This window comes from Ascidiella aspersa, chromosome 1 (assembly GCF_963924565.1).
Source record: "Ascidiella aspersa chromosome 1, kaAscAspe10.2, whole genome shotgun sequence".
Classification (NCBI taxonomy): Eukaryota; Metazoa; Chordata; class Ascidiacea; order Phlebobranchia; family Ascidiidae; genus Ascidiella; species Ascidiella aspersa.
Genome location: NC_139447.1, coordinates 31,750,344 through 31,771,556, shown reverse-complemented (window position 1 = coordinate 31,771,556; position 21,213 = coordinate 31,750,344). Strand labels below are relative to the sequence as shown.

At 34.9% G+C, this 21,213-nt stretch overlaps 3 protein-coding genes across 4 annotated transcripts; 2 read left to right on the top strand and 1 right to left on the bottom strand.

Annotated features, from left to right (window-relative positions):
• The first annotated feature begins 1,852 nt into the window (after positions 1-1,852).
• LOC146169801 (immediate early response 3-interacting protein 1-like) lies at positions 1,853-4,105 on the top strand. Of its 2 annotated transcripts, none has more exons than XM_083383270.1 (2): positions 1,853-1,873; positions 2,961-4,105. In XM_083383270.1, exon 2 carries the CDS (start codon positions 3,015-3,017, stop codon positions 3,261-3,263), a length of 249 nt encoding a protein of 82 aa, XP_083239396.1. In that variant the 5' UTR covers positions 1,853-1,873; positions 2,961-3,014; the 3' UTR covers positions 3,264-4,105. The 2 variants fall into 2 exon arrangements, with proteins under 2 accessions (XP_083239396.1, XP_083239322.1); XM_083383196.1 differs by lacking the exon at positions 1,853-1,873 and adding an exon at positions 1,918-1,936.
• LOC146169800 (protein phosphatase PTC7 homolog) lies at positions 3,374-10,571 on the bottom strand. Its single transcript, XM_083383077.1, has 7 exons — positions 10,320-10,571; positions 9,136-9,318; positions 8,423-8,606; positions 7,268-7,462; positions 6,958-7,081; positions 5,711-5,840; positions 3,374-5,203 (listed from the first exon to the last, which is right to left on the bottom strand). The coding sequence occupies exons 1-7, from the start codon at positions 10,528-10,530 to the stop codon at positions 5,151-5,153; spliced, it is 1,080 nt and encodes a 359-aa protein (XP_083239203.1). The 5' UTR covers positions 10,531-10,571; the 3' UTR covers positions 3,374-5,150.
• Positions 10,572-15,347: 4,776 nt separating this feature from the next.
• LOC146169799 (lysosomal phospholipase A and acyltransferase-like) lies at positions 15,348-20,935 on the top strand. Its single transcript, XM_083389131.1, has 8 exons — positions 15,348-15,814; positions 16,185-16,336; positions 16,948-17,152; positions 17,502-17,598; positions 18,081-18,204; positions 18,839-18,986; positions 19,423-19,614; positions 20,433-20,935. Exons 1-8 carry the CDS (start codon positions 15,715-15,717, stop codon positions 20,693-20,695), a joined length of 1,281 nt encoding a protein of 426 aa, XP_083245257.1. The 5' UTR covers positions 15,348-15,714; the 3' UTR covers positions 20,696-20,935.
• Positions 20,936-21,213: the final 278 nt, after the last annotated feature.

Here is a 21,213-nt window from a genome sequence, read left to right as displayed (position 1 = left end):
AATAAGCAGAAGTACAGTTCAGTAAGTAAAGCAACTGTTTTTGTTGTTGTTTAAAATAAAACTTTTTTGCTGAGATGTAACTTCATTGGCCTGATGAAAATTACCTGAATAGGTGATCGAAGCGTTGACACGTAAAATAAAATCTTTGTCGGCAAGGCAATTTTAAGATTGATGCAATGCCTGGCAACAACAGTTCCGTATATTTATAAAGTTTATTAAATGACTAGGTGACAACAGAAAAGCGAAACAACGAGCAACTACAAGTTCTTAGTCTGCCGTGGCTTGGGCAACGGCGTCATTACACAAGTTTAGCGTGTATTTGTTATAAAAACATAAACTAGAAGCTTCCAAGAATGCTGCCGAACGGTGAACTATTCTACTTTTGTGCTATTTACTTGAGATGTGCTGATGGTGAAACTACTATAAATGGTTATTATAAATGATAAAAAAAGGCCTCCATTGAATCCTGATTGCCATGCAGCGCAGAATTTTAATGCAAAACGTTTGCAAGACGAAAAGTCATCAACGAAACCATCACGACAGCGCTCACGACGCCGCCACTCATCATATGACTGCCAGATGTTGTTTGCTGAATCTTCTTGGCCGCAGCAGTGCTGCCATAGGTCGTGGTGATAGGGGTAGTGACCACTGGACGAGTAGTGACCACTGGACTTGTGGTTGTTGACGCTAGGGTTGTCGAGTTGGCTTGAGTCGAGTTGGCATGAGTAGTGTTGTTTGCCGCAGAGGTTACCGTAGCTGCAGCTGCAACTAGTACTAGAAATTCAACGAGAAAACGATTAGTTTGGCACCCGCAGCACCCAATTATACCAGATTCTAAATTTCAATGGCAAAATTATAAAGAAATGTTCCCCTGCATAATTTCGGCAGTGTGACACTTAAACCTTTAAATCAGGGGTGTCCAACTCAAACATGCCTTGCCAAAGTTTAGTAATATAATTATTTCTAATAATAAAAGCGTTTTTTTTTACAAATAATAAAAACGTGTAGTTAGCAGTGCGCATTACTGCATCTAAATGTCCGTCGGTGAGCTGACTTTTGCTTTTTGTTTCGTCACACCAAACTTTATAGTTATGTGAATGCTAGCCTCCACCACAATGTAACGTTATAGTATTAGAAGTAAATTTGTTAGTTGTCGTGATTGCAGCGATTGTTTTATATTGTAACAGTATTATTATTAAATATAATAACACATTGACCTACTTTCATACTACAAATTATGTTTGTAATAAATCGAAAAGTGAGCTTAAAACTGTTTTTTTTTTGTGAGCTATTTAAACGCACCAGCGATCAAGCGACCAATTTCGCTACAGCTAAATTCGACGTAATGCGTTATGACGTAAAAGTAGATAGATAATTTCATAACAAATGTAAGATTTATGCACAAAACGTTGAAACTTGCGAAATAGTTACAGGTAAAACTAATAAATAACATGACATTGTGTTTTTTAATCTGTAGAAAACACGCGAGTTTTTCGCAGTTTCTTAAATTTGCCTAAGAACTACGAATCTTCTGTTCAGAGGGAATCCACAAAATACATGCCATTGCTTTATCAAGCTCGAGGATATATGTATATCTAGACCCCAGGGCCAGGGATGCCATACCGTCTTTATTTTCAATTTCTACATCATTAAGATTGTTCTTGTTTTTAAAAAATTGTGACTAAGGTCCTCGTTTTGTTTGGTTATTAACAAAGCCACATATGTTAAATGCAAGTACAATTTAATATTTTCCTAAATTTTAAGGGTTCTTTCACGATAAAAATCCTTTTATAAGTTGTCCTTTTTAGGGGTAGCAGATCACTGGTATCACTGGCTATTTAGCACTGTTGTAAACAAGTCATTTTGAAATGAGGTAAGTTCATTTCAGGTCATTAGCAAAACAAAAAGCTGGCATTCTCCGCAAATAACAAGTCAAGTAAGTCATGGCATATGTACCAAAATAAATGTTAAAAAAGGAATATCAAGATTATTGTTATATTTAATAATTGATGTAAAGAGAGCATATTTTTCTTAACCTTTTGACCAGTATAAATACAAAATCCTTCGACAAGCCAGAACCCAGCATTTTTAGCACGAAATTGTTTACAGAGACAACTAGGACAAATTATTATTAAACAACACTTAAAATGAGTCCAGCTATATACAGGGTGAATGGTAGGGTTCCTCTCCGGGAAATTCCCAGGATTTCCCGCGAAATAACAATCCCAAATCCTGGGAAATTTTTTTTTGAAATAGTTGTTTTTAACTAATAAAAAGAAACAAAATATTACCAAACCTATTAAAAGTCGTCTAGAATCCTACAACAATGCAAATTATTTGGGTTAGGGTGCGGGGTTAGCGTTTGGGTTAGGGTGGGTCAAGTATTATTATTAAATAATGAATATATTAATACTTGACCCACCCTTACCCAAACCCTAACTCAAATATTGTGTGTTGTTTTAATAATGTGGTAGGATTCTAGACCAGCGCCAAAGTCGTTGCCTGAGTTGCTTAATTTGCGCTTACCAGCAGAAAAAAACCTAATTAAATTTATTTTAGTAATGAAAATGAGCTTTGCATGCATGTATTTTCTGAATAAAGACAAATAAGGGTGCAGCCTTTAATACAAGAAGGTCTTGAAAGATTGCAGAAGCAATACTACAGAACATAAATGTGCTTAATTAAATGTTTGGAGCTAATATAAAGTAATTTTAAACATCATAATGACGTAATTAGGACACGAAAATTTCGTCAGGATTCCCGGGAAAAAGAAGAACCCTAGACAGTGACTAGGTTATCTTGAAATGTTACTATAAAGCTGTACAACAGGGAGAAGAGGGTACTTAAGGTTCGGCAGTGCAATATGAATAATTACTAGTGCCTATACTGATATATTTAAACCCACTCTTTGCTTTTATTTTTATGGCTAGCTGTTAAATTCTTACAAACTTTTCTTGCAGGCATGTGACTTAAAGGTAAAAGATTCAACTTGTTATCCTCACTTGTCACACAACATGGGTTTCTCTTTGTATTCTCTCATTGAAGCCGCCCTTCTGTTTATAAATGCCGCTGCTATACTGCACGAGGAAAGATTTCTGTCAAAAATTGGATGGGGTGCTGATCATGGAACTGGTGGATTTGGAGAGGACCCTGGCGTCAAAACACAGCTGATCAACTTTATTCGCAGTGTGAGGACTGTCATGCGAGTGCCGCTGATATTCATGAACTGTGTTACCATTTTTTGTCTGTTACTGTTTGGGTGAAAACCACCTGCTCGCTATAAATCTACTTATTTGTTGTTGGATGTTTTGGGTATTCTTTTATTTTTTATGTGCTACAAAAATATGAAGTTGCCTGTGGCTAAAAGACTCCAAAAACACTAATCTTTCCAGATTTAAGTACCGAAATATATATATAGATTGTGCTCTAAACATGTTTCCTACTTATTTATATTATACCAATTACAAAGTGGTTTTACAGGAACAGCTGGTGTTAAATGACTATGAATTTATATTATGGCTTGTTTGGGAAAAGAAAAGATTTATAATAAAGTTTGTTTTCTTATTTTTAGTGACTGGAATTTTAAGGCAGTGTCAAATGTTATTTATTACTGGACGAAGAATGCAAATTAAAAAAATTCTAACCTAAATATTTTGTTATCTTTGCACTTAATTGCCAATATGCCACATACCGCATCAATAGGTGTGTATACCTTTTTGACAACCAAACATGCATTTCAGGTGTATTATAAAGCAGAAAACACAATTTACATATGGTATTGAAAAAGAACAAAATCAGTTAGTTGTGATTATTAAGAAGCAATGTACAATTAAAAACTGTCCAACAATAACATGACACTGCCCAACCCAATAAAATTTGTAAAAATGACTTGTAATGTGAAAAACCTAAACGCATTACTGATAGCAATACTTTTTTAAAGACAAACTGATGAAAAAAAACAACATCACAGTGAAACGTACAAGACAAAAACAACTTGGTAAATACAGAACCAATTGCCAAAGCTGTCAAAATTGTCTTAATATATTTTAAAAAGTAGTATCTCTCAACATTGAGGTCATTTCCTTCTTTGCAAAAAAGTCTTAAATGTGTCAAAATTATGTAACTGTTAAAAACTTTCAGGTTGGCTATTATAAGACAAACCAAATAGAACATATAATAAATTTGGATCTGTGCAAGAAATCTGATAATGATAACAATTAATCAATTGTACACCAATCTCACACAAAACGAGTCCATAAAAAATCTGGTTTGTAAAAAATGATTTAAAACATTAGACAATATTTTTGTTTTGTCACTGTAATGGCGCAAAATTGAATTTAAATTCTCACATATTGTTAAAGTTGTAAGTAATATGAAGAAAAAATAAAAACAAAGGCGAAATTGACACAACTGGAAAGTTTTGCAATATGCATATTTCATGTGTAAGGTTTGAGCAGTGCAGCAGAGAGCTGTAGTTAACTAATGCTTCATTGTAAGCAGTTAATTATTCCCTATGTTATTCAGAAGCCAGAAAATTATGTTGTTCAGCTCTGCATGTAAAGTTGCTAACAAAAATAATGTCAGTCACTGGTTGTTTTGATATACATCCAATGTTTGGAAAGTTTATCATAAACGGCAGTGAGCAAAGCTCTGTACGAACTAAAAAGAATGTCTAAAAATAATTTAGGCAGTACTCTGATCAGATCCAATATTTTGGAAAGGCCAAATAAACAAGCCATATGTATGTTTTGCGACAGAAACTCATAATTAGCTGAAATTGAACATTTTAAATATGCAGTATAAATTTGCCAAATGCTACAAAGGGTGTTCTTCATGACCTGATTTTTCTTTAAACATATATTAGATCAGTGGACTTCCCACTAACTATGTTTAATACCTTTGTAGAGGTATTACCGACGTACAGTATGTACACTAAACAAACCACAGAATATCATAAAATCAATTTCACTTTAGAAGGTCTCGCACTTCAAAGAAACAAAGTAAACCACGTTGGAGGTCAATAGTTTGTTGCCGCCTTGCATATACATCAGATGGATGTATTAAACTCCTGCTGGCATCTTGAAATGAGCCAGATTTGAGCAGCCGATGACACAATAAATATTGCAGAGACTCCAGTCTGCAGCTCTTCATTATTCCCCTGTCACCATTGATAGCAATACGGTGATGTCGTCTGGTTTTCCACCTTTACATAATTGTGATAGGATAAACAAGTTTCTCTTTCTAGACCTGAAGCAGCTTTGCATGTTTAATATTATAAAAGAAAACTTTTCAAACAAGAAGTGACTAAATCTATAAAAAATACAATTGACATTTTTCAAAGTTTATTGGACACATTTAAAAAACAAAGCATGTCATAGCTAGTTACAATTTTCAATTTTACTCACAAAACATAATATAAGGACTGTCTCTATTTTTAGAACTTTTCAAGGTCAGTCTTAAAATTTTACTACAAATAATAAAGACTATTAGGAATGACCTACAATTAAACAGTCCTGGAAATACTTTTTGAATCATTAGATAACCATTGGGGACAGACTTAAAATGATTTAAACAGGCTGCTCACATATTCGTTTAAATAAACTCAAAATCCAACTAAATAGTTTTGTAATTTGTAAAAGAAATCCAAAATAAAGATAACATTAAAAATACAAATAATATGCTGAAATTAATCATTGTTTCACGAACTTACCTCTAACGTTCATTCCACTTCGCCTAGCTTGTCGAGCGAATGGTGACAAGTAATCTGGATCAAATGACAGGTCACGAGCATGCTCAGCTAAACTCCATGCTGTCCGCTCAATGCTTTCGTATTTGTTGTCCTAACAAAAAGTTACATTTTGGTAAAGACTTAAAACTGATCCACATTACCAATCAACTAAGCAATCGTTTTTTGTTTTATTTGGCAAGTTCAGATATTCATACACTAATAGGTTGCACAGTTTTAGATTTAACTATCAAGAAAAGTAGTTAATAAAACAACAAACAAGAGCTGATGATTGTAGCAAATTTGATAAATTAAGGTAATAAAATAATGTGTTTATGGACTATCTAGAGCTCAATGAAGTGTTTACCTACTCACTCAATGACCAAACTCTGTATTTTTTAAGATTTTCTATCAGCTAACAGTCTTTTTAAAACATCCTTTAATGCAGGTGTTCTGCACTCTGGGTAAGGTGAATTATAAGTTTAAAAAGTAAATGGGCTATAGTGACGTCAAGTGTCACTTCCTTTTAGTAGGCCAGCCATTTATGTGCATCCTTTGTAAGTGCCAGCTTGTTCCTAATTGTGCATGGTTTATAGATTTTAGCAGCAGCACAATAAAAGAATTCACTATTAAAGCACAAACAGCCCCAATTAAACACACACTTGTTTATCAAAAATTAATACACTTACAAACTGCCATTAAAGCATTGAGAGGTGTTTTGAAAATGTTTGTTACAATGTGTCATATTTTGAATCCCAAGACATTTATTTGAACGTGGTGCCACCGAAAAGCTTGTAATTTTATAAAGTACTAAAAAAAACAAAAAAGCACCATAAAACCGGTTGTGCAAAAGCTTGTCAAGAATACAATACAATTTGTCTTTTTATAGTGCCACCTGAATACCCTATCAAAAAAACATTAATAAAATTAATGTTAGAAATAATCTGTTTGTATTATAAATAGTCATGCAGGCCAGACTTTAATTAACACTATCTAATAAATTGCATAAAAAGATTGCCTTTGTCGCATAATAAGACGCACAAAAAATTGCCTATTAACCAAAAACAGACATTTTAAAGCAACTTTGTTTTGACTTTGTTATTTTTTGTGCAGTAAGCTAAAAATCACTTATCTTAGGAACTTAACCCTGCAGTTGGATTACTATTAGGCTACATAAATATGATCAATGAATTGTATTAAGTAGTTGTGGTGTGTTGTATTAATGTGAATACCTTAAGTCTTGATAACTCCTTAAGGATTAGGCTGTCAGGCATGTTATCGAACAAGCCATCCGTGGCAGTTAATATGAGGTCACCAAGTTCAAGGTTAAACGTTGATGTGTCTGCATCTTCAGCCCTGTTTGAAAGCAATAAAATAGACATTTTAGCAACTGATTTAAAATACAGATATTAGACTTATTTTTAAAAACAACAACTTTTTGTGAAATTTCTATTATAACACAAATCATTACAATTAACAATAAAAAAGTTGCCATTAAATTTCAAGAAACTGTCACTGCACTGCTCGCTGTGCAAATTTTACCTATCATTGACCATCTCTCCCTGGCTATCCTCTGGGAGTAATGACAGCTGATAGGGAGTGTTGAAAAAGTGCTGCTGGTCAACAGAACGATGCACAACCTTGCCCTTGCGCACAACCATGAAGCCAGAGTCACCCAAATTGGCGGTGTGTAGCGTTTGCTTGCTCTTGTCAAGCACAACAATGCAAGCGGTGCTGCTGCCTGTTGGTACATAAACAGTATAAGTAAGCCAAGTGTAAAACACAGCACTTATGTCAAAAATACAAAAAACATTTAAATATTTAGAATTCCCAACTTGTATAAAAACTACCAGCAAATGGTTATTTCAAGCAGTTAGTGTTTTGAATATCTCAATTACAACACCATCTAAATTATTTTTATATTATAAGAATCAAACATGTCACGAAAAATGAATGGAACTTTTAAAACATAATTTCAGAAACAGTTTTGAGAAATGCATTACTGGTTACATAAAACAAACAAAATATATATATATATATATAAATCAATGCTTGACATTTAAGTTAACACTGTTGCAAATCATATTTGTGACGTCAGCGAACAGGATTTAGGGTGTATTACTTTCCACAACAATGGGCCAGTTTTGAAAATTGTTATAACAGGAAATGACATCAGTTGGCTGGTAAGTTATGACATGAATATTATGCGTTTGCATTAAAGGTTACGCACAGCTTGTGTCATATTATAAGCATCAACAATAACAAAGATATGGTGCAACAACTCAAAAAACACAAACAAAATAAAGACCAGGCTTGCAAATAGCGTAGGTGAAAACTATCTGTAATACTTTTATTAATCAAGGTTGCCACAAAATTTTTATGAAAAAAAATCTAAAGACTTTCAAGAAACTCCAAGGTTTTCAAACACCTTAAATTGGATTACTCAACAGTCAACACGTTTTGAATTTAATTTGAAAACCAAACTGTCAAACTGCCTGGTCAACATTCAACATATTAAGAATTTGAAAAACCAATGGTCAACACTCAACATAGTAACAAATGGTTTATTTTTTTTTCTTTGGCACTTTTAACACATAGGCTAGCTTAACCTGCACATAAAATATATCTAAAGACTATTCAAAGACTTTTGGAAAAACATACAACCCAGCTTAAACATATTTTAAAAGAAACAGATACTTGCCTACAAGGGGTGCCTTGTCCTCCAGAAGGACTTGAAAGCCGTTTGCTAGCAGCTCTGCCGGCCGACTTGGTACAAACCGACCAGTTTTAACAAGCATTTCGCAAGCATCCATTAGCTTTTTGGAGAAGAGAGATGGGTCTACTCCATAGGCTCTCCAGCCACCGACCCCATCAGCAACACCTGCACAGGGAGAGGGTTTGGTTTTAAAAATTGATAGGTGACCACAAAGCTACCAAGTGGCATACAATATTTCCAACACTAATTACAAGATGAAAGGGTCAAGAGAACTTACTAATGGCCTGGAATAGGGTTTTTTATTTCAAAGAGTCACAGTGGTTAACTATCTTACTTTGTAGACCACCTTACAGTTAAATTTACATGTAATAACTATTAACATATTTTCAAACCATATGTATATATTTTTAGGTCATGTTTCAATTCAAACTCAGTGCTTTAAAAATTGCTTTAAAAAAAATTTGTTTTACCCAATCATATTAACCATTTAGGAATATATATATTATTTTAGTTATAATTTTGTAGGTTAAAAGTGGTTTGTGGGATACATAAACATAATATATATATTGTATATTTGGTAATAAATTTGTGTAGAACAAATGAATTACAATGTTGTTCCAATGCTAGCATATAGTAAAAAATAATAACAGCCTATTATTTATATTATAAGCAAACAGAGCTTGCATATATTGACCTAAAACTTCCGCTGCCTTGTGGTCAGTTGTAAAGCAGGCATCGTCACCAAAGATTCGTTTGTCTAACTGAGGCACTGCCATTGGAGGTATCCTTGAAGAATTCTTTGCTGGCGAGTCAAACTTAGAAAAGCCACACACAGCAGATACGATGCGACATGGAAATGTAGAAAGTGGAATCGGATCTGAATAAAAAAGGGATTTAGGTTTTAGATACATTATAATCCAACTAATTTAAAAAAGATTAGTAAAGCAGGGGTTGTCAACCTGTGGTACATTTACCACTGACAGTATGCAAGCTGCTTAACAATTAATGTAGGTGGAAATTAATTATTGCTGCTGGCATTGGTTATATTGGATCTACTTGGCCAGCACTGGGAGCTAAGAGTTTTTATATTATTTTTTTGTCATGATTGAGTAAATTTAAATAAGTAAATTTAAGCAAATTGTTTTCTTGCAACCATATTGGTCATAAAAGGGTAAAAAAATTGCACAAAAATAAAGGAAACCTTGGTGGACATAAAGCGATGTATCATTTATAAATGCTGGTCATTACAGATAATCATCCTAATTAAAGGCTAATGGTAAGCTCTCAGTAGCATCGCTTGTTTTAATACTTACTAATGCTGGTTTAACAAAGCTACAGACACAATTTATGTGTATTAGGTTTGTAAATGCAGTCAAAATATTTTTTATATATCAATGTGAAGTTTAAATACACGGAAACTATTTACAAAAAGTATGTCTCATTAATTAAAACTAAAAAATACAGAAACTATACTAGAAAAAATTGCAATACTTATTGTTTTTTCTGATTGGTAAAGTATTATAGAAAATATTGCCTAACAGAAAAATGCTTGGATTTTTAATGAGCAGTCCGACAAACAGACCTTTAATAGCACTCTTTAATGTCTATTGAAAAGTTAGACAGGCACCAACCATCAAAGAAACTTTTTTGGATATCAATATGTCTTAAAAATATCATCGAAATACATCAATTAAGTTTTAGTTTATTTTCTGCTATGATGTTGACTGTAAATGTAGTCAATATTCAGGAAATGAATGGCTAAAATGTATGTGTATATGTAATGAATAGTATGCTTAACATCTTGATTAAACCTTTGGTGACATAAAACACATATTGTGGTAAAAAGATTGACTCAAACATTTTAGTACATTTTATTACCTGAAGGTGAATGTGAGTGTCTCTGTATTGCTCTTCTTGGCAGCACAGACACAATGGGGATGTGCTCAAGGTCACCAGGATAAACAGAGTTCACAAGTGCTCTTGCAACGACTCGCCCATAGGTTACAACGGAGAACATCCTCGACAATAGCACCGGAGGGTGCCAAGTCGACAAAATTCGACCAAGCTTATTTTGAAAGTTGACAGACATAAACCCTAAGATGGCACCAAGACTACACCATTATGAAAACTTAGTCTGAAAAAGACTAGGTTTTTAACAAAACAATCACTAGTTTCACACATAAGTTAAAATACTTTTATTTGCGACATTAAGGAGACATAAAAAGGCCTTCATAATGTTATACTTACAATAGTAAAAAACTTCGTAGTTTACTGTACATACTCTCATCTTAAATAGTGTGTGGGTTTGACTTCTGTCTAACAAAAGTTGACACTATTCCGCTCAGAAAGCCACTAGGCAAGTTTACTATTTCTTGCGGCTTTGTTACTGTTGATGGTGATATGTGCTATTTTGTAAGAAACCTTAATAAGCGCCTAGTTATTAGGTTTGTGGAGCCAGATTGGAAACTTTGGATATTGCATGGGGGATACATTAATGCAGCTTAAATATGAACCACTTTGGAAAGTATGTCAAGCGCACCCGCGAGATGTTTTCAATCTTTTAAAAGTGCACCCCAAAAAAATCTGAACTGCACCCAAAATATGTAAAACGCTTGTGCGCAATACGTTTACAGTGCAATGTATGCAATACAGAATGCATCCTAAAATTATACCCGAGGTGCACTTTTTTGCCCTTTGTTGCACCCGGTCACACAAATTTTTCGGCTGTGCACCCGCAAGATCTTGCCGAGATCTGTCATACTTTCCAGCAGTGAATATGAGTAGCTGGAATAAAAATTTCGCTGAAATAACATTATTTCTAAAGTTTGCACAGCTGAAAATTAGGTACCACACTAAAAACAGTTATATTCAAGTTTTCACTGGTGTCAGGTTTGCCAGCAAGATTTTATAGAAAACCATAGATCACAAATATCAAGAACTCTGGATTTCGCAGAATAAACCCGAAACACATATTTAATATTTTATCCTGTTTTTTTTTTTAAATAGGTGAATAACTCACCATATCAGTATTTTTTAAATACTGACAAGCTTATAAAAAGTGCAAACTTTATAAAAACCCTTAGCTAAAAAAATAAAGAGTTTTTGTGAAGAACCTCAAACGGCCAGCCTAAATTACCTTAAAAAATATAAATGTAGAGTGCCAGGCTACATTGAAGTTTAGAACAAGTTTTGGCGCTGGTCTAGAATCCTACCACAGTTATGAAATCAAGACACAAAATTTGAGTTAGGGTGCGAGTTAGCGTTTGGGTGTGGGTGGGTGAAACTTGACCCACCCTAACCCAAATAATGTTTGTTGTGGTAGGATTCTAGACCAGCGCCCAAGTTTTTTCAGACAAATGCAATTTAAATTTAACAAAAAACAAATGCTGGGCGCTGGTCTACAATCCCATATCACTTTCGTTTATATTGCTAACATTATTTGTGTTAGGGTGCGAGTCAGCGTTTGGGTTGGTCAAGTATTACTACTACATTTATTCTCCCATATTTTTTACTTCCGAGCTATTTAAATTTTGACAACTCATTACGTTACTGTTAAACAAATGTGGAAGGATTCTAGACCAGCGCCAAGTGTAGTCACTAGCTCAAAAATCCCAACTGTCTTTATTTTATTTTTGCTTTGTCTCTATTGTTGTTTTAAGGAAAAATAAATAAATTCAAATAACCAACGCTGGCAACCCTGCGAGTGGTGCAAATCTATCTGCAATTATCAGCTTATCTTACCACGCTTTCCAAACATCCAGGCGAAACAGCTTTCGCAAGCACAAAGCAAAACCAAAGTCACCTCTGTGGAGAGATAGAAATCATATGAACATGAATCAATACGTTTATTTGGCATGGGACATGAGCAAAACTGAAAGCCCGATTGATCTACTAATTGTTCATAAAGCCACTATTTTCAATATTAAGCGTTTTGATAGTCTCCATTTAGTTCTTTCAAGGCAATAGCTTTCTGGGATGTTGGTCTGGCAGTGGTTTGCACCAATTATCATTTCTTGTTTCTGCTAATTATTTTTTATCCAAATACTAATTATTTTAGAACCGCATACCATCGTTAAGCTACGAAATAATTCCAAACAACCATGTAACATCAAAACCAAAACGAAAACGTTTAAGGAATGCTCAAAGCTTATAACAACCTAAAAATATGTAAAATAAACTTTAAAAATGTACTTAATTCAAATAAATGCTTAATGGACTAAATTTAGATTCCCACAAGACATTTGTATGCAAATAAGTTACTTAATTTGTTCGTCAATGACAGAGTGAATAGCTAAATAAATTAGATTGTTAGTAAAACGCCTTTTCAGACCAAAGCGATTGTTAATAGGCCTGTAGTAGCCAACATATACGTTAACGTATTACAGTATTTTATATTACCGGTATCCCATGTAGTTCTATCATAAAACATACGTTCGTCAGAGCCTTTAAAAATATATAAAAAAATGTGTAAGATGACCTTCGGATAACCGAGGTGAAGTACCTGGGCCATTACTTGCGACATTTTAGTTTGTTCTCATAAATGAACTTGGTCGCAACCAATGCACATGTTGACAAAATATTATGATTCGGAAAAGTTTTTTATAGGCTAGTTTATAAATCGTTGTTTTGATTTGTGTAAAGTGTTTGTAATAAAATAGCCTATATTTCATATTGTGGTATGCAATATAAAAAAAAATAAAAAAGTATAAATGATTTTGCCGAGTAGGCCTCACTGTGTTTGCTTGGAATCGCGTGACATCGCTGGGTGCGTTGCAACACATTACAAAGACTTTGCGATGAAAAATGTTGAGAACCACTGGCGTAAGAAGTCAGCTTTGGCGCAGCACGCGAACAATTTTATCTCGACCTGCGGCCGACTACCATAAATATAAAAACGTTTTGTTTTCAACTCTGTACAGACACAGACAGGAGTTGAAAGATAACAACCGAGTGCGTCGCTGCTCTTATCGTCTTTATTTTGAACGTAGTTTAGCGCATTTTTATCACTTTTTTGTGTCGTTTTCTACTTTGCGTGGTGTGTTGCATTTCCTGATGAAGGCATCCTGGTTAGGTAGCCAAATTGTCGATAAACAAATTAATACCAGAAGAATTTATTTTCAGTATGCTTGCAATGACGTTCATCGTAATCGTCAAGTTGTTTTCTTATTGTTTTCAGGCCAAGTTTGCTTACTTACACCTTTCATACTCCCTCCATTCTTTAAGTCAAAAGTCATTCAACAAATACAGTGTTACAATGTAAACAAGAGAGCTAAAGTAAGCAAAGACTCATTTCAATATCTAGGAGACTTGTCAGCCTTATTTTTGTTTTTCACTTTTTCTTTTTTTTTGCTTTGTCAGGTTAGTTTTGCATTTTGTCTTCGCAATTTACATAAGAAAGTATAAAAACGTCTTTTTGGGCCGAGTAAATCATGTAACTAGCATTTACCAGGTCTCCAGAAAACAAGTAAAAATCTAACGACTCTAAGTGTTGAACGTTGAAACCGTTTAACTGACGGCAAATATAAAGGTCGAGCAAAACTGTGCAGGGGCAAAAAAGTGGACTTCTGAAAGACAATCTTGCAAAAAACGTAAAAAATCAAAAATCCGTTTTTAGGATGCGTCAAAAACTAATTTTCTCGGCGGCTCCTTACGACTTCAGATACGCCATGGCCTCTGATCCGGACTACTTTCGAAGGTGAACTTAATTTTCTACTTAAGTCTTTTTTGGGACAAATGACGTTTATTTTTTATTTTTTATGAAATTGGGTAATTTATCTCAAGTCTAAACAAAGAAACAATTCGATAAAAATGTATATAGATTATATTAAGTTTTTTAAGTTCACAACCTGTGGCGAAACTGTGGAACAGCACTTTTTGATTTATTTGGTTGAATTTTATGGATAACATTAAATTAGAGCCTGTTAAGTACATTCAGCTTTCTGTCTTACATCTTCTTATTTGCACACTTTGTTTGTGAAGGACCATATCACATACTTGAGCAGTCATGAATTTTCGCGTGCTGCGCCCAAAATCGATCTATACAGAACTATAGCCTATTCGGAATTTGGCCACTGATCTATGGGCCTTTAAAAGAATGACTTTGTTTTTTTTACAAATCAGTGTAAGAAACATTTGTTCTTTAAGGAAACAGTGTCAACAATATTCATATTTGGTTTTCAAATATTTACTTATAAAAATAAAAAAAAAATGTATAAAGTGATGATTTTACTGTGGTGGCATAATTTATGGAGACATTTCTTCTAGAAATAGTCACTAAGCTTGATAATAAATTGCAAAGCCAAAAAGGTCGAGTGAATCGACAGCATCTTCATTAAGACGTGGAACATTTAACTAAAGATGATACAAGCTCGTATCGAAACGTCTTAATCAAGATGCTGTCGATTTACTCGACCTTTTTGGCTTTGCAATTTATTATCAAGCTACATTTCAGATCCGTGCATAGTGTACCCAAGTATGTTGGTAGTCACTAAGCGTTTTAGACATTTGACGTTGCCTTGGTCTAACTAAAATATGGCGAGGTGTTAATGGAGAGGAACTTGTATTACGGTAACCTTACCTACCATATGAATCTAAAAGAAACGTGTTATCTTTAAATGGACGCCACACTGTGTTATTCCTTTCATTACAGTTTTACGACCAACGTATTACATTTTCTTAATATGTGTCAAACAGGAAAACAAAAAAGGCAAAGTTAGTTGGGTTTTGAAGTGTGTTTAGAAGATATAATCAATTTATGTGACAGTAGGATAGATCAGATTTTACTGAGACTGAGTTGAAATCTAGTTCGTAAATTGCATCTCCGTATATAGTTGTTGCTTCTCCTCAAACAGATTGGTAGGTTATACAGTAATGGTAATAAGTACTGTCCAGTATTTGTGTTTTCACTAGTTCGTTTGAGGCTCGCTGGTATTTGTTTTCGCAAGTGACTTTTTATTTTAACAAGTCTGCCAATTAGCCTACTAAATGAGTGTTTATCTTTGTTGCTTGCAAATCCAACATTCACGTGTATCGTGTAGCCTTTGTATTAATCAAAGCTATAACAGTTGTATTAGGGCTAGGCTATAGCCTAAAAAGTTTGCAACACAATGGTTTAAGTTAGGATAGAGAGAAAGCCTGTATCGCGTTTTTTCACCTGTTTCAGTTTGCGATAGAAATCTTTGGTTGTAAGGGTACGCACTGTTTTTTAATTTTATTGCATTTTACACTAAAATTAGGATGTGGTTATAATCCCAATTAAAGGCTAGCTTAAACCATGATGTACAGGGATTTGTTGTGTTTAAGTGTTGTTAGTTTAAGTTTGGTTTGTTTCCAATTTGAACCCGTCACTGGAAAACCTGGTCATGGACGAAAAGGTGTGTTCTGATTTATTTTACTAAAATTTAGTATAAAATACATTTCAGAGCTAATCTGTGCCAATCCCACCAAACGAGCTTGTCGAAATACCAATGCCGCTTGGTAAACTTAAAGTTTGCCTAAATACAAAGTAAAAATACACGTGCACTTGTAAAATACATGTGTGAACTAATATACCTAGTTGAAAGACCGTAGTGTTACAAAAATACCGTGTGAAGACGTTAAAATCGGCCTACCTAAGGTGTGATTTAAAAAAGAAAATTTTTGAAAGCTAGACAGATTTCTTTCGAAATTTGTGACATTTTAGTCACGAAAACCGAATCAACCTCTTTACAAACGCCCTTGAAATTCCAAAGCCTGTTGTTTTAGTTTCAGCTCGTCGCGAAATTGCAGGCCCACCTGTTATCATCATACCTGGTGTCGGTGCTAGTATAATCGATGTCAAAGTGGACCGTTCCGCCGACGATGGAAGCGGGTGTCCACGAACCCGCAGCTGGTTCCGCGCTTGGCTTAACGTAAAGGTTTGTGTTGTATTTCTAACTTTTGTGCTAAGTGCCAGGTGCCTTAATATTTGGAAACTTGGATTCAGGCCCGCACGAATAAAGAGTAAAAACAAACGAACAACTTGTTTGCCTTTCCTAGAGTGCTGTTTAGTACTTTAGTGTTTTAATTAAAGTATGCTGAATTCGACGGACGGGTGATAAAACGGCTAAAATAAAGTGTTTTTTTTAAATCAATAGGAATCTCCTTATATATAAACTGACTAAGCAATACTTTACTGATAGATCACCAAAAAAATATTTCGGGTCGTGAGAAATTTTTGCTTTTTAAACAAACCACTTGTCTTGAGAAATACAATTTATATAACCTAGGTGCTATTTTATGCCACGTGGCGAAAACGGTAAACTAGGGTTACCAGAACCTATAAATGACAATGGAGAAAAATCGTCCCAAAAACGAATTTTATTACTATCTGTATATAGCGTATACGATTACCATTATCAAGGGTCTGTAAAAAATGTTCTCATTTCTGTAACCTGAACAGCGAGGTTTAAGCTGCGCGACGAAGTCGAACTTCGTTTTTCGGCTAGAATTATCGCAAAATATTGGTTCTAAACAAATACACCGACAGGAAATGTTTCCGCACCGGCTTCCCTGTCTCATCAACGAGTTTCGCTTGAAGTTCGACCGCCGAACCAACCAAAGCACAGATGTCGAAGGTGTCCAGAGCAGAGTTGTCGGCTTTGGAAGCTCACGGTCGGTGGAGTACATGGACGACAGCTGGCTGGCCTATCTGTTCTTCAACATTGGGTCAAATGCCGAGCAGCTGATCAAGCGTAAGAATATTTGTCATTTGTACAAGTGGTTTGACATTCCTGTCTATGATTTCGCTGACTGTGGTTTTTGCTGACACTTGAGTGTTTATGGTTATATGAGTCACACGTAGTTCTTATTTTTTCACTTGTGTACTGATACCCTGACGCATATTAAACTTTGTTATAAGTATATGATCGAATAAAAAAACTTATTGAAGAGCAAAGCTGTGTTTGGATATTTTCAGTCCCGACGTGAGTTACGTAATATTTTTCTCTTAAAGTTGCATAATATGTGCACCGTGGGGGGTTTAAGGCAAGTGAGGAGAATGCGATCGTGTTTTGAATTGATCTGTTTTTCGTATACCCTTAGGTCTACTTTCGTTGGGCTATGAACGCGACGTTTCTATACGAGGAGCTCCTTACGACTTTAGATACGCCATGGCCTCCGATCCCGACTACTTTCGAAGGTGAAAACTTAATTCGCTACTCAAGCCTTTGGGACGAATAACGTTTTGGGACGAATAACGACGAATAACGTGCACATATAACAATTTTCTTGCTATAGATGTTTCATTTTGTATTAGTTTTTATTGAGTTATTGCTCATAATAGGACAAGTTTAGGAATTTTACTTTTAAATTTTTATGACAAGGACTTGATTTGGAATTGACTTGTTTTAATTATGATTTGTAGTGGGACGTATTTCAAAAGACTCTTTGGTATCTCAAAAGTAACCACAGGTGGACAATTTAAATAATGCACAAATATTACTTGACTTTTTGATCCTCCTGAATGTTTCTCAAAAACGATCGTTATTTATCGCGTACTGAAATTCTATCCTCCATATAGTTGCTCTCCTGAGTCCCGCGTTCGCTCCGAAGGGAATTGAACGCGAAGGTCCTCAGCGACCAGCAAGAAAAGTTGTGCCGAGTTCGCCGTTTGTTTTTCAGGTTAAAATCGCTGGTAGAAGACACGTACCGGATAAACGGAAATTCCAAGGTGGCTTTGATCTCGCACAGCCTTGGTGGTCTCTATTCCGTTTGGTTTCTCAACAGGCAAACTCAGGACTGGAAAGTGGGCATTTAAATATAACTGGTGTTTTCAAATTGTGCCTCCTTAGACTTTACTTATTGAGGCGCCGTGATTCTACCGTGCCATGATCACAAAAATTATCATAATAATGCCATGATTAAAAAAGTACCATAATATTGTTATGATTAAAAAAGTACCCTGATATTGCCATGATTAAAAAAGTACCATGATATTGCCATGATTAAAAAAGTACCTCAATAATAAAATATTTAAGACGAACAGGGTGCAGTATCGCATTTGCCAAATTTATATTCAATTCTTTATGTTTATGTCCTCTCCCCCTCATTTATACCCGTTTTTTAGTCTTAAATAATTCTAAACAAAGAAATAACAATTGAATTAAAACTATAATTTAGGAGTAAGATTCAGGAATTGATGCATAAACTGCCATGATGGACAGCAGTATTTCGTTAATGTAATTACTTGCTTTATTTTAGTTTCTTTTTTTGTTTTTACCCTGTTTTGTTAATTATGCTCAGTTGGTTTAACTTTGGTGTTTTCTTATGACTTTAATTTGCAATGTAATAATGGAAAATTATGCACTGCACTAAACTCAGGCGGTCTCCTACGCTTTTGTAGCAAAGTAAAACATTTTATTTTCGTCGTGCATTCGAAGGACAAGTACATTCACTCCTGTATTACGGTTTCTGCTCCTTGGGGAGGCTCAACCATGTCACTCAAGTCCCTTACGACTGGTTACGACCTCGGTAGCAGCTTCATCGACCCCCGAGTGGTTAAGAAGGCACAGGTCACGTTTGAATCAAGTACGAACTGCACTTGTTTATAAAGAAAGATACACGCATTATAGCGTTAGAAGGTTGCGTTATTTTTTCCAACGTTTGACTTGTTGCATTCAATTTAACATATTGCATTTAAAAACGCATATGTAAAAATTGAAAATGGTTTGCACAACATTGAATCATCGCCTTATTATTCCTTAATTGGTATTAAATCTAACCAATCGTAAAATTAAACTTATAATACGAGAGAAACAGGTGCAAGTCAACAATGATGTGAATCTTCATTCGAATTAAGAGACTGATGATGACAGATTGGAGAAATATATTTCTCTATTAATGACTAGAACTTATAAATGGCTGTTTTTGACTCAGACAAGAAAAAGAAGTAAAGTATATTGGTGTGTTATACGTTTTAATTGCGGCATTTTTTTTATAACTTTCGGCATTTTTGTGTATGCAGCCTACTTAATGCTACCCATGGAGCAGCTGTGGGGTCGAACCCCGCTGGTTTATGCTGACGAGAAAAACTACACTTCGAGTCCGTCCAGTATGAATGAGATGCTTCGCGACATCGGTGGCAACGTGGCACTTTACGAGAAAGTTCTGGAAGAAAACAAACTTTCCAGAGAATTGGTCATGCCGGCAAACACGGGTAAAACAACGTTTAAATAAACTGTAGTAAAACTAATATACTATTAGTAGAGCACCAAGCACCAAACTAATTCACTATATGAGCACTTCCTATAAATTTTAACGTCAAAAATTAATCACTTCCTACCAGCTTTACCTTGATTAGCTTAAGTTTAATTGATTTTCTTATCGACTTGTTCGTGATTGTGGGCAGAAAACTTAATGTATTTATTAGCAATAAACGAGACGTGAAAGTCATTGTCGTCATTAAAATGTGTATAAGGGCGAGGAGATTTCTTCATTTTTACATATTCAGTTTGCATTGTATTTAATAGTTTACCAGACCTCAAAACGAGTATATTTTGTAGGATAAATATTTTTTTATGAATATTCGCACTAAAATTAAGCGTTGGTTTCTTTGTGATCACGCCTGATGCTTGTACAAAAGACTATATTTAGTATATATGATAGTGTTATATGATATTTATTGTAACGGTGACACCAACTTGCGGCTAAAGTGCAATATAACCATTTAAATTTAGCGCAGAGACCAAAATAACTTCCGTTTACCGTAATATCAATGGATTATTCATTTTCAACTATGTATAGCGATTGTACAATTTGTTCTGAAAAAGGCACATGCACCATGCGAGATTCGCTCACTGTTTTGCCTGTTTTATTATGCTTAACATTTAACAAAAATGGACAAAGTTAGCGTGATAGCAAATACGATAGTACAATATCATGACTTAATAGCCGGACGCCATGTTGCTAAAACTCGCCATGTTGCTAAAAGTTGATCAATCCCGCAAAAATTAAACAACGTCTATATTGGCTCAGGGGTGCCATTTTTCTGCCTTCACGGCAGCGGGATTCCGACTGAACATCAGCTTCACCTTTCCGGCAGAAACTTAACAAGCCAGAGACCCAGGAAAACGTTTGTCGATGGCGACGGGACAGTAACCCTCGCTAGTCTATCGGCTTGTGCGGAATGGCGGGAAAACCTAAATCACGTGGTCGTACCCAACACTGGTCACGTGACCCTCTGGCAAAGCCAAGCGGGGACCGATCAGATATTAAGGGTGCTCTTCCGGGGTCGATAATGAATTGGGGCGAATGTACTGATTTTGACCAATGTGTGTGCTGTGCACTCCACGCATGATGTGCCTGTGTTTTTACTGGTTTTAAACTGTAGTCGACGTAACCTTTTTGGCGTTCTTCAAATATCGAATCAGGATCTCCTATGATTGGCACGATTGTCGTTATTTTTTCTTACCTCACTTTTCTAAAAAATGTCAAGCATACGTATACGGAATGTATTTCCTATTAAAAGTAGGCCAATTCTGTTGCAATTTTAAATATCTGTGGGTCTTCGCTGTAGTCATATTATTTTTTTGCATGTTTATTTTTACCATTTACACTTGTAAATCATATATGCCTTTCGTTGAAAAACGATACTTTCAGTAAAAATATTCATATCTTGCAGCAAATTGTTCTTCTTTTATTATTGGTTAATTTAGTTCTTACCGCTCGGTGGCGGTGTGGAGCTGTTTATTTACACTATTTTAGGCACATTTATCGCAGTTATATTAGACGCGATAGTGGTGTTTATTTTCTCTAG